Source organism: Vanellus vanellus (assembly GCF_965231255.1).
Source record: "Vanellus vanellus genome assembly, chromosome: 6".
Classification (NCBI taxonomy): Eukaryota; Metazoa; Chordata; class Aves; order Charadriiformes; family Charadriidae; genus Vanellus; species Vanellus vanellus.
In genome coordinates this window covers 28013535-28029979 of record NC_138911.1, presented here as the reverse complement: position 1 = coordinate 28029979, position 16445 = coordinate 28013535, and the positions used below count along the sequence as shown (strand labels likewise).

At 44.2% G+C, this 16445-nt stretch overlaps 1 protein-coding gene across 1 annotated transcript in view; it reads right to left on the bottom strand.

The window, feature by feature from the left end:
• AMBRA1 (autophagy and beclin 1 regulator 1) overlaps positions 1-16445 on the bottom strand; it is a 137453-nt gene that overhangs the window by 108117 nt on the left and 12891 nt on the right. The window contains exons 5-7 of the mRNA XM_082484831.1: positions 15769-15941; positions 14933-14999; positions 12888-14344 (exon numbers count right to left, since the gene is read on the bottom strand). Of these exons, the coding sequence (XP_082340957.1) occupies positions 12888-14344; positions 14933-14999; positions 15769-15941 (1697 nt within the window). The remainder of the gene's footprint in view (positions 1-12887; positions 14345-14932; positions 15000-15768; positions 15942-16445) is intronic.

Below are 16445 nucleotides of genomic sequence, written 5' to 3'. Positions count from 1 at the left end.
ACACTATGAGCAGAAAAGGGAAATTTCTCAGGAATGAAGCAGCTGAGTGCCAGAAGCTGCAGCTCGAGGGGAAAAAAAAAAAAAAAAAAAAAGTCATGAAACAACCTCCTCACAGAACATCAGCCATTGGACTATACCCACACTCTCCCCACGGGGGCGAGGATCACCACCAAAAGCCTCTTGGGACAGAGTGATTCATCTCAGCAGGCTTTGAGAAGATACTTAAGTGCAGCAAATTTAACTTCTCCGTAACAGTTTCTAAGGATATGCAATTCCTACACCACATATTAGATTTGCTGTCACAGCAGGCGCATTACCGGGTAGTGCTACTCTGCACAGCACCGAGGGAAGGGCTTTCCTCCCCATCCAAAAGAGAGGTGCTAGCAAACAGCACTGAGGCTTAGTTTCCTTAAAATCAAAAGGGTGTTCAGCCAGCTGCCATCCTCCTAGGCAGCTATTGCACACTGACAACCCAAGCAAACCAGTAAAATGAAGGAAGAAGCACTCCTGTCTCTCCACCCAGTCCCAGCCTTCAGCTATAAAGAGGGCCTAAGACAGAGCAATTCATCATTATCCTTTGAAGCAGAAGTATATTGACAACTCTGACAGCTTCTGTGAGTTTCCTCCTCTGGGTTTATATCTTCCCTGGAAAGGCTTTTATATTCCCTACTGCCCATTTGGAGGTGAAATTACCACACTACTTCATATTACATCCTTTTTTCAGCCTTCCGAATTTCAGCCAGCAGTCAGTTCTCCTGAGCACTCATCCCTACAGATGTGCTTCTGTGGTTTCTCATAGGAATGTAAAGAATAGCAACAGTTTAAAACTAGATTCCCTTCAGCCATCATCTTCTTACAGCAGATCAATTCTTAACCTAAAGATAACAAGAAAGCTGAAGCCTGAAGACAGCTGAATGTTCTCCAGCTGCCCAATAGCACCACTACCCTCCCTTCAAATCCTAAGCTCAATTATTAACTGTTAACAAGCCAAATTAATTCTTGGACATCAATTATAGCCTCAATAGAAAAAAAAAAAACAAAACAAAACAAAACACAAAAACCAAAAAACTCAACCAACCCAATCTAGTGGCCTGGTTTTTTTTCACTTCCCTTTTCTCAGAAGAACACAGAAAAGTTATTTCAGACATCTCTGTATCATGTTGCCTACTTTCAAATAGCAAATTGAAATCACATAAGCAGGAACCATCAAGCGTTTTGTTCCATAGCTTCATTTTCCACAAAAGTTTTGTAGTTCTTGTCAAACAGAAAAACACTATTGCTATCACCAGTTTCATATTCAAGCTTAAAATAAAAAAGCAATCAGTATGCAGTTCTAAAGATTGCCTGAAAAGATGTTTTCTAAAATTAATCCTTAACATAATCTACTCTGATACCTCTAAGCTAACATTTCTAGACTGTTTCAGCTTTCACGTGGTTATGGCTAGACCCATTTAGCCTGGCATCAAAATTGAATTAAGACAGGTCAGAAGCAGATGATTAGAACAGAAGAAATAGTCAAACAAAATTGTCAAACTTTTCTAAAGGCAGTTCAAACTATTTACAAGAGAGAAACACCCTGAGAATTTCAGTACTGGAAAACCTCAACACTCACTTTTGCAATTCTCCAAGTAAGCTCCTCCATCCCCTTGATCACATCTTTGCCATACAACTCACCCTCACCAAGGAAAGAGAGTTGGTGATTGCCTTTCTTATAATTACCCAAGCCCTGTTAGGTATTCTTTTCATCACTTTTTTTTTTTTTTTAAGTTATTCCAAATAATGAACATCCTATGCAACAAAATTTCCTTTCTTTAGGGAAAGCAGTGACAGCAAAGATGCAACACATGATCACAGACATGTTCCAAACATGGCTTTTCTAAAACTCTTTGGTCTGTTTGTGTGAAAGAACTTGTGCTAACTCTGAAGGGCAACCAGGGACAGAGAAGACATCCTTCCCAGCTAGAAGTGTGGAGTCGTCAGAAAAGCAGGTTTGATATAGGACAGAAGTTATCACACACACACAAAAAATAATTTCTACCTTCACTGATTCTGGGCAAGAATCCTGTAGAAAACAAGCTGTAAGGATTTCTCAGTCACACAAAACAGACATCAGGTCTTCAGCCAGGAGGGGAAAGAGTACTTTTGGAAAGGAGAGCAGGGCAAAGGAGCGCAATTACACAAAACAGGGAACTGTAGGAAAGAGTTTGAACAGCAGAAACAATCATTGGGATGCGAGTTCTCCTAATCACAAGGCAGGGACCAAAATTTCAAGAACACGGTTAACTCTTTAAAGTTCACCTGCTTCAGTTTATCTAGAAAGTAATACCACATGATGAATTGTGCTATTACTACACCTCTGCTCTTGGACTAGGAACTTCAACTTCCATTTACCACCTGTTGCCGCAGGAGCTACCCAGCACTTTTGGAGCTCATCACAGGGAAGGTCAGTGGCTCTGAGGAAGATGACAGATTTTTTTTTTTAAGTGGACCCAAGGTCACACTGTTAATTTATTAGTTCATCTGCTGACAAAGGCCATGCATCAGAACAAAAGATGAGCGAGTATTATGCAGAGGTCCTCATCATAAAGCTCCTGGGAAATTATTAAGGTGTTATTTCAACAGGCAAGAAGAAGCACACATCCATGATAGACATTAAGAGGGCCAAGAGCAGCTATGGCAGCATTGATCAGTTTGGCAATATCTCCAACATGAAAAGAGTGATGAAAGATCTTGCACTTTTATTTTGCAGGGGCAAAACTTGAGGGGCAGGGACGGAAGAAGAAATTTAAATCAGCTCAAGCTACTGCACGTGTTATTTTGCTCTACAGTGGCAGTTTTATACCAGTGCTCAGAATGGGGGAGACACCTCAGCCAAGCTGAAGACAGACATTGCATTCCTCCACCTAGACCCCTAACAACATGCAATTATTTCAGACATACAGCTAGAGGGAATCGGTTCCTAGTCATCGTGGTTACAACAACAGGCTTGACAGCATGGCCAGAACAGAGCCAACACACTGAACTCCCTCAGCCTGCAGACAGCTTTACTCTTCTGAGGGCTTTTCTACCTACCTTTGCAGGTATAATGTCTGTTTCAAATTCTCCTTGTTATGGGAGTTCCCAACACCACAGATTGTGTGGACAGCAGAAATCTCTGCTTACCCACGCACGCAGATCTGCGTCAGCTTCTGGGATAATTACATAGGGCTCCTGCTTCTCCATAGGGAATTGAAGAGGAGGTGTCTTTCCTGAGGGGGCAGAAGCCGTACCGTTATCTCCATAGGCTTCTAAGGCTATGAAAACAGAGGTCCCACCACACATCAATCACTTCTTCTAAAATGCTCTTGTTCAGGCTGGAGTAATGAAGAGAGTCAGGTCAACAGATGACCAGCAGGGCAGTTCAACCACTTACCCCAGCCCTCCTACTTCAGGAAGACTGGAAGGATTTCATACTAATGCATTTCAAGCAGAAAAATGAGTCAGTTTCCTGGCAGATAATGAACCCTGTTTATTCACAGCCTTCAGTTCCAGCAGGTGCTTTCTCAAGAAGAGCAAGGGAGGGGGTCAGTTACATCATCACACAAACAGCCATTTGGCGCAATCAGTTAAATATGTATGTGGAAAACGTTTAAAATGCATGTTAGCTATTCAACAGACCAGAACGGTTCAACTGGAGAAATCTAGAGTCATCACTATTTTGGTTACAGTTATATTACAGAGTCAGATCACTGGTCCCTCTCCTCTTGCTCCAGGCCTGGAGAGTAGATGCATCCTGCTCTACTGCAAGTTCTCCAGCCCAGATTCTCTAATAAGGAGAGAGTAATTGGATGAGGGCACTTTTTCCCCAGGCACACCACGCTGTGTGCATTTATAAAGAGCATGAAGGATAAGTGCACGTGCACAATATATGTAAGTGACTGCACATCTAACGATTAAGGGCTTGTATTAGCATAAAAAAGAGGCAGACTATACTGCCAACATCTCCAGCTCCTCCCTACACTCAAGAAAGCTACAGAGCTTTTAGTTGAGCAAGCAGGCCTGAAATAGGTCTGAGGGCCTGCCCATGACTTGTTTCTTGGCAAAAGGAAAATAAAACAAAACTTGGAGGTTGTTTTAACATTACTTATCTGAAGCCAGACAGCAAGCTCTAGGAACCACAGCTAGACAGTTCTTAAGAACATCAAAGACTACCATTAATCATAAATTGAGCATCACCTCCTAGATTGAATACTACAAGTACATGAACTCAATGCACGTAAGTAAAAACTGGGAACAGGAGCAACTGTGCCAGGTCAAGTGAGGTTGTCCAGACACACTGTCCACCCTGCAACACTGGGATCAGGAGACCACGGGGAAGTCACGTGCAGACAGCATAGGAGACAGACAACCTAACAAAGGACATTTTTGAGAGATGGAAGCTATTCACACTTCTTCCCTGTCTGTAGGAAAGCTGAGAACTGGTACATATTAAGGTATCCTCAAATAGGTATCTGTTTGAAGTCAAATGTCTTTCAACTTCTAAGCAATCTGTATTTATTTAACAACTTTGTTGTACGGTCATCTCATATTGGCTTTTCTTAAAAGAAGAAAAAAAAGAAAAAACCCAACTCACCCCAAAAACCAAAACAACCCACCCAACTCTAGGCCTCATTACTCCTCAGTAGAAGCAAAAAAGTTCGGAAGCATGTACCTCTTCCATCCTCATTAAGAAACATCATTGGAACTCAACTTCAACAAGTTCCCGTGCTGCCATGCTGGAGCAGGTGAACACAAAGCAAAGTCCCAGAACAATCCCACAGACAGACACCTGTAGGGAAACAGATTTCTGTTTCCTGGAAATTGCAGAGAATCAAAGTTTACCTATTTCTTTTATAGGTGAACTCCTCATTGGTAGGCCTGGACTACCAAGAAAAGAGGTGGGAGAAGGGGAGTGGTTTGACTAGGGAAACATCATGAAGGTATTTGAAAAAGTAGAGTTATTTCTATACCTGCTTAATTTGCAAGCCAGGCTGCTGCAAGAGTAACATGGGGAAAAGAAACTCTCTTTGTGTGCTACAGTCATTGCTGTATATTTAAATTCAGACCAAGAAAAAAGAAAAGAAGGCTTAAGCCTTTCTGCAAGTTTGGTGAAGACTGCACATGCTCAGCTTTCCGAAGCACTCAGCAGCAGGGAGTGACCTCTATTAGTCACTGCAAGAGGGAAAGCACAAGGCATCATTTTTCCCCCACCAACTCTCAGTAATGAAGTAAAAGGGCTCTAGCAACCTTACATTATTCTTAAATCAGGAAACCAGCAAAGGCAGGGGGAGGAACCTTTGCACAAAGGAACAGCCACCTCTTTCACTTGCTCTTCTACATAACAACTACCAGCGCATTTGAGAGCTCAAACTTCTACCACCTCAGTAAAACGAAGTCTTTCCTGCCCACGTGGAGACAGCAGGCTCAGCCTGGAAAAAAAAACACAAAGCTGGAAGAGTGGCAGCAATAACCTCAGAGCTCACATAAACATCAAATGACCATTTCGCTATCATGGCAGCCTCTCCTATAGTTCAGGCTGTGGTTACATTCTCATTATAAAGCTAATTTGTATTTTTCATTTTTCGGAAAGGCCAAACAAACAATACTTGCCAAGTTTGTCCACAACCTGCGCATTTCTCCCATCACCACAGCTAATTATCATGTCTAAATGTTCATGTCACCTTCAGATTATCACTTCACTTTATGTTTGGCACTGACAAATTAGGTCTTCATTCATTCCTGTGTGTCCAGGCTAACATTTCCAGAAATCATTCCCCTACCTCACAGTTTTGGCCTTCTCCCCTCAAGCCCCTCTTCCCAACCACAAACCTGGTCTCTGCAAACCACTTCATAACTTCTATTTACTCCACTGTTCCTCACTAACTACTGAGATATTACTTACCTCTATTCACCATAATTTTCAAGAATTGTAACAAGCACCTTTGGAATTATTTCTTACCACGTCTGAAACCAGCACAGCATGAGCTTTTCCAAAACTACTACATTACCCGTGAAAGCTTAAGAGAACCAGAAAAACCTTCTGGTAAGGTCTACACACTGTAAGTTTAAACAAAATGCTGAGCCCAAACTACAAATGCCGGGACACCAGGGTAGCAAGGGTTGCGCAGATAATGGGCCTGAACATAAGGGGTGGGGAGAACTTATATTGGGTAGCTTCATTTAGATTTGGTACAGGCCACATTCTCACTGATGTGAAGTCTGAGCAGCCAGCACCATACTGCTGCCTCTCTTCTCCAGAGCTCAGTGTCCCCCTCTTGCTCAAGTCCCCCTTTTTTTAGTGAACTCAATACATCACTGCCGCAACAGATACTAAATACTTGAATAAGCAAGCCACAACTGCTGTGAGCAATTAGGGAAAAAAAAACAGTAACAACGTGGGTTTTGTAAAATAAGGAACAAAACAAGACAGAATACACCAGGTATATGTTCCGTCTCCACAACAAGATGCCTTTTGTAGCTTTAGGTAAAGCAATTCCCTCCTGCTTTAGTCGTGTCCCTCCCACCCACCCCACCCCCCCAAAAAATAACGGGAGTAGTACTACCCTCTTCTCCTATTTTGATGGTAAATTTCAGTCACAGAACTGTCTCCTAGTAGGCAACTCTGTACCCATGGCAGGGGGCAAGGAAATTTCCTGGTTGTTTTGTTTTTAAGGCTAGGATATGAGTGACATGCACCTTTTCAGTCAGTGCTTTACACAGTGAGCAAGCTACCAGAAGCCAATATATGCAGAGATCTGAACAGTCTGGTCATTTAAATCAAAAACCAAAGCAGCACATCAGAAGCTCAGGCTCCAGCAGGAACTCAAGAACAGGCTGCAAAAGTGACTATACTCTTTTCCATTTTACATAGAACACTCACCATTGCTGGGCAGGAATGGGAATGTTCCTACTCTGTTAATCTATTTCAACCACAGACTGGTCCCAGTTTGACCACAAGTCAACACCATATCTACAATTTAGAACCAGAAGAGGCATCGGCTCACGGCTATGAGTAAGCCATGCCTATTTGCAACAGAAAAAAACCCCAGACATATTCACGGCCTTCTCGTGGAAAAGCCTAAAAATTTAGGTAATAGTTCGAGGCATATTTGAAAAAAAAAAATAATAAATAAACAAACACAGCCCCGTGGAAAAGATGACTGCCCAGACTCCAGTCAACACTTGCCAAGCATCCCTCCAGAAAATAAGCCCCATATTACAGAATTCTTCTGAGGAAGGATGAGCAACCATTCAAATGCAAACAAAACCTTTGAGAAGGCAGACTGCAAGGAAAGGTTTGCTCCAAGCTTGGTAGGCAATGAGCAAGAAGTCCAGACAAATTCCGCAAAGTTGGTCACTCACAGCTCTAACTCAGGGACATTTGCATGTCAGAAGACAAAATTCCTGCTTCACCTTGAAATCCACATCTGTCCCTTTCAAACCCTTAAAAAAGCCAAGAGGATAAGCTGCTCCCTTGTTTGCATTCTGCATCAGAGCCATTTCCCCTCAAGATCCCCATTCACGCCTTTCCCCAAACACTGAAGAACTTGCAAATGTACTGTAACTAAGGAGATAAACTACAATTTAGGACTGGGGGCAGGTGATGGTCCTCAAACTACCTTGCTTTCTGTATAAGAGAACTCAGAAACTTTCTGGTTCCGCAAGGAGACAAGGAAAGCAAGGAGCAGAAGCAACATTACCCCCTTGTGGCAGCAAAGCAATATGGAAATGAAATAAGTACCGAAAAAAATCAGAAGGCAAAAGACTAGGTGTTTCTTTTCATACCTGTTGTATGTCTGGAAAGCTACGAGCTGCCAGAAGGGCCATCAGGACTGAATAAAGACGTGATATGAGCTGAAGTCACTGCCCTGCCCAGGCAGGTGAGAATGGTACCACCACTTCCACCCTGCTGCACCTGGTGTTACTTCAGGCCTTTACCTGCCTGACAAGAGCAGGGCACAGAGGTCTGTGTTTGGCTGACAGATGAAACCACAGGTAGAGTATTTAGACCTTTCTAAGCAAAGGGCAACACAACCAAACTCGCTCACAATGTATAGCACCCGATGACTGGACCACTTTCATAATCCTATGGCTTTCTCGTCTCAGACAGAAATCCTAGATTGCCAACTGCCACGCAATCTTAGCTCAGGAAAAGACCACCAGGTTCACATCGCATAGCAAGAATGCAGGCAGGAGGGACCTCAATTCTCAGACAAGAGCTGGCAAAATGAAAGATAGAAATTTCACTCTGGACCCTGTTACACAGTTCCAGGAAAGCTAGTCTGCATGTGTCACTTGTGCACGCTGCATACAACAGACTAAAACACATCAAAAAGCAATGCCTTTGGTGAGCTGTGCAACTTCAGCGGGTCAATTATTGCCACAGCACTGTGGATGCTGCACTTTTATACACAAACAAAATAGAGTTTATACAAGCATCCCCAGACAATACAAACTCTCCCACCTCACATACACTCCCTCCTACCTGTGTGCATGATAAAACCATCACCCGGGACAGTTCAAAAGACTTCCCAGGTTTGTAAGATAACTTCAATAGTCTATCTTGTCTGCCAAACTAAATAGGTGAGGCAAGGCGAAAACACTACGCATTCATAAGACACAGACACGTAAGTTACTCATACCACAGCCTACAGCATTTGATCTCTGGAATGAGTGCAACGGAGTGGTTAGAGAAGTTTAACACAATTGCCAGACAAAGCTTCTTAATGGAAGAATAAGGCTAATGAGCATTTCCACATGAAACACAGGTTTCATGCAAACCTGCCTGGCAATGGGACAGGGCTCATCTTTCACTTGCAATAACTCATTCAAATCTCTAGTCAAAATAGACAAGTAAACAATATCAGAATTGCCCCCTTGGTACATTACGAGCAGCTAACTTTTGAATGCATAGAGGACAAGTTTCCATTTGTGTATTTTTCTTTTCCCCCTTTCTAGGGATTGTTTCACAGGATAAGGTTTGAAATATGTCAACTGGGATACACATGGCACTACTGGCTCCCTGCATCCCTTCTAGACAGACTGTGGCCTGGCATGCCATGCCAGAACCCAGAAACAACACTAGATTTAAAACCAGAAGATTTTCTTTTTTTGTGAAATAATACACCAGTTCTCTAGATATCACTTGTGTCATATTAAAATAGTCAAAGAGGTGGCATTTGAAGATCTGGATCAGTTTTATGAGACAGCATTGCACTGTACCTGTCATTAACTGATGAGCTGAAATATATTTCAGTGGAGACCACCACTAGGATTTTAACATATCATTTTTTTTTAAGAAGGTGGCACTAGCTCCTCTCATACAAGCAGATGACTAGAAGAATCCTCTTTCATTCCCTGTTCAACATTTCATTATCAACCTGAATTGGCCCACACAGCAACAATGGCTTAAAGTACTTACAGGATCTTTACCCTCACTAAGATTACAGTATTAACACAACACCTTCTCAACCCATTTTTTTAATTAACAGGAAGTTACATAAAAATTAAACTAGCTATCACCTGTTGCTCAATTATCTTTCCTTCATCCAGACCTTGCCAATAGCACCAATTTTATGCAGCACATTTCACATGACAACTTCAGGGATTTCTGAGGCTCTTTTCACTTTGATGTTAGAAGTGAGGCAAAGATAGATCCACAGGGGAAAAAACCCTACATTTGAATTAATGAGATCAGCCTGGAGAACCTCAGAAAAGCTGAAGCTCTGTCTCACCAACTTGTGCTTAAGGTAGACCATAAACCTTCCCTAATTTCATACCTCACTGACACAGCTTCAAGAAGTACACAGCTCAACGCTCATGCTACTTTCAGGCCAAGCTGAATGTGACACAACTGCTGTACTGCTGAGGCACCCAGTGACATGTTCCTCCTAACTGCGGTGCCAGAGCTGTTAGTCAGAAATAGCTTCATTACATGCTTATTAATGCCTTCATGATTAGCCCAAGATAATTAGCCCAATACCATCAGAAAGAGCAGAATTCTCTCCCTACCCAGCTGACATAGCTGCATCAACAGAATTCAAAGAATAGCCTTCATTAAACGACCTATGAACTTAATTGACCCTCTATGGCAAGCTACTTCTCAGCCAGGCAACACAGGTCAAGGAATGGATCCTGCCCACGGACAGGGAATGAGAATATACACACACACACTTTCCAGATGCAATTTTTATCTTAAGTTTTTCAGCCGGCCGGAATACAGTGCTCAGTTGCCCAATGAGGACATCTAATGGAGAGACAAAGAAGAACAGAATATGAAACAGGTTACAGGGAAGTACATGGATGTCCCCTGATGCTAAGAACTAACCTGAGGTCCATATGCACAAAATTACATTGACTGAAAGCCTGTATGCGGTTATTATTTGTACCCTCAGGCGTGAAGGTTTACCTTCCCTCCTCTATTTCCCCAGCACTTTCAGCATTACATAGCTTATGTCTCACGACCATTAGCCACCATCTCTGCATGCTTCTGCAGCTGCAAAAGTTAACAGACGTTTTGGACTATTGCTGCACAGGAGTGGTTCCAGCACTCCCCATTGTGGGAGCACACCCTAGGTCTGTGAGACAAGAAGGCTGGATGTGAGGATGTTCATTCTATGCAAAATTTAGGTAAGTGGGTGGTTGCTGACTTGTTACTGCTCTATAAGGAAAAATGTAACAGCTGACTTGAGAAGGACAGAAAATTACACCTGCAGGATATAGCTATCCCACATGCAGGCTTCCTTTTAAGGGGAAAGATTTCATAAAGCTCCCCACAAGTCCACCTGACGTGTTCGACCAAAAAGGAAATTAAGTTTTACTTCAAGGAAATTGCCATGAGCACTTAATACCAGCCTGCTCACTGCTTCCAGCTTCCTTAGCTCAGTACTGTACAGTTACCTGAATTCAGCTAGAAGGGAAGCAGAAGCCCCCGCCATGCCTGTTCCTGAGACTGGCCTGATAACAGAAGGAGGAGACTGGGAAAACAGAAGAATCCCTATGAGCTTCTCAGCAACCTCTACCAAAAGGGTTTCACTCAAGGTTTCATCCTATAGGAATTCCTCTGGAATTAAGCTCACGCCTTGAACTACGCACTCCAAAATAATGTCTCAGCAAAAAGCACCTGTTTGCACAGGCAACCAGGTAAACAACTAACCCAGCACACATGCTACAGCCACTGAGCAGGCAGCAGCAACCACCATGGGAGACAGGCCAAGCGACCCAGAGATTTAGTGACACAACTCCAGCTGTTAGGCAGCAACCCATCCAGCTGCTGCACGCTGGGGTGGACCGAGTTATACGCCTCAGGGCATTTTTAAATTATACAACTCCCACCACTCCTCATTGTCCAAGTATGTGCCAACCACCTGATCAATAAAAAGGTTATTTGCCCCCGTTATTTCCGACACTGCAGAGTCTCAGACAGAGAACAAGCTACACAGTGGAGATATGAGCATGTACAGCTATTTCAAAAGAAAGACAATGCAAGACTTACTCAAGTGCCATTTTAAAGCTAAATTTGTCAGCTCCTTCTCACCTCTCTGCCCTTTAATAGACTAGAGGATATCTGATTTAAATTAACTGCAGGTAAGTCCAGGCCCAAGAAAGAAGTAGTTACCATGTAATCAGCTTGAGACTGTCATTATGGCAGGCTATTAAAAAAACTGGGGCAAGAATTTAGAAGCAGATGAATAATTTCATGACCACCACCACTTATTTGCTATGCAACTACAGCAACAAGAAAGGCAGTCACTGTTCCAGCCTAAGTTTAATCAGCTTATCTGCTGGAAGAAGGAAAGAATTCCCTTTCCTCCAACACTCCTGTGTACAAAGCCTTCTCAGTCAGTTACATCTGCATCCAACCTGGAAACTTTGCTTTCTTAAAGCACAAAGCATCCATTTCTGAGAAAGAGCAGGACTGGACCTTTCCTCTGACAAGCGTACAAACCATTTGACAGAGGGGACGTCGAACTGAAACCCAGTAGGGAAACCCTATGCAAAGTACCAATGTAGCTGAATCGTCCATACAAGCCAGTGGAGACACTTTCACACAAAGCACAGGTCCACAAGTTTGATTTGGCTCGTTCTGTTTCCTGCAACACACGTGAAATATAAAAGAATACCCTTCCAAAAAAGAATCGTCTTCTTAAGAAAGAATACATCAGAGCCTAAAATTTTCAGTGATCAGCATGGCCCCAACCAGCTCACCCTAGATTTGGGTCAATGGGAGCCACTTTCAAAACTTAGCTCTTTATCAAAGGCAAGCAAACTGCATGGGTTTGACTGAACACTCGCAACTAATATACTCAAACCACTGACACAGAGCTCTGACTTTTTTTGCCCTACATGGCAACACCAAGGAAATTACTGTCAACCCTTCCAACTTAACAACTACAACCTCAACAAGACACGGCACTTAAGAAAGCAATTCTCACTACTCATGCCCAATTTCCCATGTCTACCCTGGGCAGATTCTCCATGTGCAGCACACGGGTGGTACAGGACACAAAGGACAGCGTAGTACATTCTGTGTTCCCACCCTTCTGCAGTGTCTGGGAAACATCAGGAGCACAGTTCATGCCAGGGATCTGCTGCCAGAGCCCGCCCTTTTGCCCATCTGTACTACCATCCTCCTTTTCCATTGAGAGGTCTGGCATTTGTTCTTACAATCTTCATACACCCTCAGAACCTATCTGCAGCATGACAATAGCAGCTATAAAAGACATCAATGCAATGCCTCTATTTTCGTCTACATAAATAGCACATGACCACATGAGAAAAGGTTTTTAACTCCAAAAATACTGAAAAACTCAGACTAGATGGGACAGGTTTAAGATAAAAATAGAGGAGGAAGGCCAAGCATATCTTACCTCCTGAGTGAATCCTCCTCTGAGCTTTCCTCAGGCATTTCCTGGTTTAAGGCCTCCTGTGATACATTCCCAGGTCTGCTTGAAGCCGACTGGCTGTAAACTCTTTCCCAGTGCCCCGTCTCCTGGTTAAAGACCACTCCCACGGTCCTCTCCTCCTGCGGGGTGGAAGAGCTGCCCAGCTGCAGCCTGCTAGAGGCAGGAGCTCTGCCCTCGGTTCTCTCTGCAGGCTGCACCTGGCTGGTATTTGGAGGCACACCCTCAAACGTGCTTTGGACCTGCCCTGGTGTGTAGCTAGGCGTGCTTCTTTCCCAGCGCAGCGTGTCATTGTTAAAGGTCAGCAGGTTATGACAAGCGCGACAGCGGTTCAGGTGGCCCCGGGACAAATTGGAATTGTTTTCACTGCTGTGTGGAGTCTGCTGATGGGAAGGACCCGGCCGATCAGGCTCAATGTTGTTGTTGAGCATTTCTTGAGCCTGTTGCGACTGGCTGGGCTCCCCACCAATCCCCTGATCTAACTCCTGAAGCCGGTCATATTCCAGGAAGAATCGCCTCAAATCACACTGGAGCTCATTACGGATGCTGGCTGGATTGCTCGGGCCAGCGCTACTACCACTGTCCGCCTCAGCCCCTGGGGCCAGAAAGCCCCTCCCTTCTGTTGCAGAGGTATAGACCGATGCCTGGGAACCTCCCTCCTGCTGCCTCAGCACCGACAGCAAGCTCACGGAGGAGGCACTGGTCCTAGGGGGAGGCATGGCTTCCAGCTCTGACCGAGAGCTCATGTTCAGCACTGTCCTGGACCAGTCAGACCCACCTAAGCCCGAAGCCATCTCTCTCGCAGACTGTTGGTACCGGGACTGGTGGCCTGCCAAGGGCCCACTGAGGGACCGCCGTGTGGGGCCCAGGCTAAGGTTGCGCAGGGTGTTGCCAGCAGTGCTGCTCTGAACTGTGCTGAAAGCAGAGGGCCTGTTAAGAATCCCCTGCTCCTCCTGCACTACAGATGCCTGCTCTGGGGGTTGGTAAGGCTCTGTCTGCACAGAGGAGAAGGAAGTGCCAGTGGCCCCAGAAGACGTGGAGGGTGCGTTTTCCTGGTGTGGGAAGAGAGAAGAAGGAAGTCTTGCACTAGAGCATCGGCTGCAAAGGCACAACATCCCCAGGTGCTGGCAGCACTCTGCTGTGGGATAGCTGACACGCTCCCGGAGCCTGTTATAGACAGATGCCCTTGTGTTCTCACTGGCTGGAGGCGGAGGTGGTGGTGGAGGCGGTGGAGGGGATGGGGTAGCAGAGTCTTGAACACTGTTTTGCTCTCCCACCTGTATGCCAGAGGAGCGGGAGGACAACATATGCAGGAAGTTGTGGAGGAGGGGTGTGCGCCTCACAGGCTGAGAAGGAAGGATAGCGCGCTGGCGATAATGCGGCATCTCTGTGCTGTCCACGGAGATTTCCACCTCTTCATCGCTCTGCAGAAGGAAGCAATCAAAGTTCAGTCACCTTACAGCAAAATCTTATACCTCCAAATAAACGGCAGAAAGCCAGCTACTATCCCAGACAGACAAAAGGATGCGACAAGTCCCTTTCTAGAGGCATTGACTTGCAGGAAACCAGCTGACTCTTTATTTCAAAGTTCATTTTATGGATCCAGACAACCTCTTCGTACAGCCCAGTGAGCTTTGACAATACACTGTTCATACCAACAGAAGCATCAGCATCTGAGGGTCAACAGCCGTGGGGAGCATTGTTAATACCTAGTGTAGCTTCAAATCCAGCAGCATGTCACAGCAGAACTGAAAGAGCAGGGCCACCGGGACATCTGTCCCACCACTAATGAGACAAGTGAGGGCAAAACAAACACACTTTGGAGAGCTCTTTAATAGCCCTGCACATAACACAAGAACATTCATGTGACCAATTAAGGCGAGACAGAACTCAGCGTAGAAGGACTTCAGCTTTTCAGAAAAGCACAAGGCTGCTTAGGAACAGACTAGGGTTAATGTATGTAGAGCATCTTTTAATCAGTCAGTCAACACAGGTACTGACGTTCCCCTTACCTGCTGGTTAGAAGGGTTAACAATTGCTGTGAGCAAGTAATGTCCCAACGGATCAAACCGTACCAGCCTAAAACAAAAGCAGAGCCAGAGTATTAATCACTGGTTCACTTTCCACATTGACACAGGAAGCTGGACACAGCAGGGAAGAAAAACCCACGTGAAACATTTGCAATGAGAACATTACTACGTTACCATCATCTTCCTCTGAAGGACGTCAAAAAGTTTACTAATTAAGAAGAAGAAAATATACTTATCTAGCTGAAGACTGCAGCTATTTTGTAGTCCACAAGAAGACTATATAGAAGTTAAAAGCTGGAAGCAAGTACTGCTGTATCAATTGAAATAACCAGGAAATCTTAAGAAATATGTACATATATATTACAAATTGGAATTTGGTAGAAACGGAGAGATTAACTTTCCTTGAGTCTTATTTTAAATTGCCCAAAAGGCGGCATGAAGTTTCCAGCAACACAATTTCCTCTATAACTGCACCAGACTAATAGCTCAGCACTCTCTTCCAGCAACTTCTGGGTTCTCTTATCCTTATGGCTGACAAATTTAATTACTAAACTTACAAATGAACATGAAGTAGATTCTGGGCATTTATTAGGCATACATCAGATTACAAATATGAACCACCAAGCCGATCTATTATTTCCTATTGCTTTTTTTCCTATGCACAGAACTGGTTTTCTACTAGCTGGGTCAAGGACTGAAAGCAACGCTTCTCTCCACTGCCTCAGCGCAGAGGGTGCAGCATCCCAGATGAACCCCCTCCCTTTCCCAAATCTGACCATTTTTCACATAAAAGTGTTCTCCCAGAAGCGAGAACTCACCTGACTCGCTCCATTTCACTGGCTGTTTTCACCACTGCAAAAGGCTCACGACGACTCCAGTCCCAGAAATGTATCTCATTGGCAGTTGCAATCAGCAAGAGCTGAGCCGTAGGATGAAAGGCAAGCGATGCAATGGCATTGTTGCTATCTGTGAACCAGCTCTCACTTCCACCCTGGGTGAGGAGTCAAGAATCACAAGCAGTTTATCACATAGTTGGAGATCATTAGGTTTCCATGTATGTGCCATCTCCCCAAGACTCTGCCTAGAGCATGGAAATGACATGCTTTCTTGGCAACAACAACAGCTGCTTTCATACAAGGTCACGTGTCATGTCTAGAACATAACACTACCTGAAACAGTGACCATAGATGTATTTTTTTAGGTAAGCGTGTCTCAAGAAGCCTGTAAAAACATTGCATTTCAAAGCAACGGGGTAAGTATACGTGCTTTGTCTCTGTGCCAATCACCAGATTAGATAGAACTCGCAGAGCAGCAGCTTCTCTAATTAAGAGTTCAGCTATGCTCAGTGAAGTGAAAAATGGCACGTCTTTCACATAAGCTAAACAGGCACCTTGCACAAAGTTCTCCAACATTATCTGTACCACTCTAATCAAATAAACAAGCAAGGCTAAGGAGCATGACCTACCTGGTGGGATTGAACGAAGAACCTCTTACC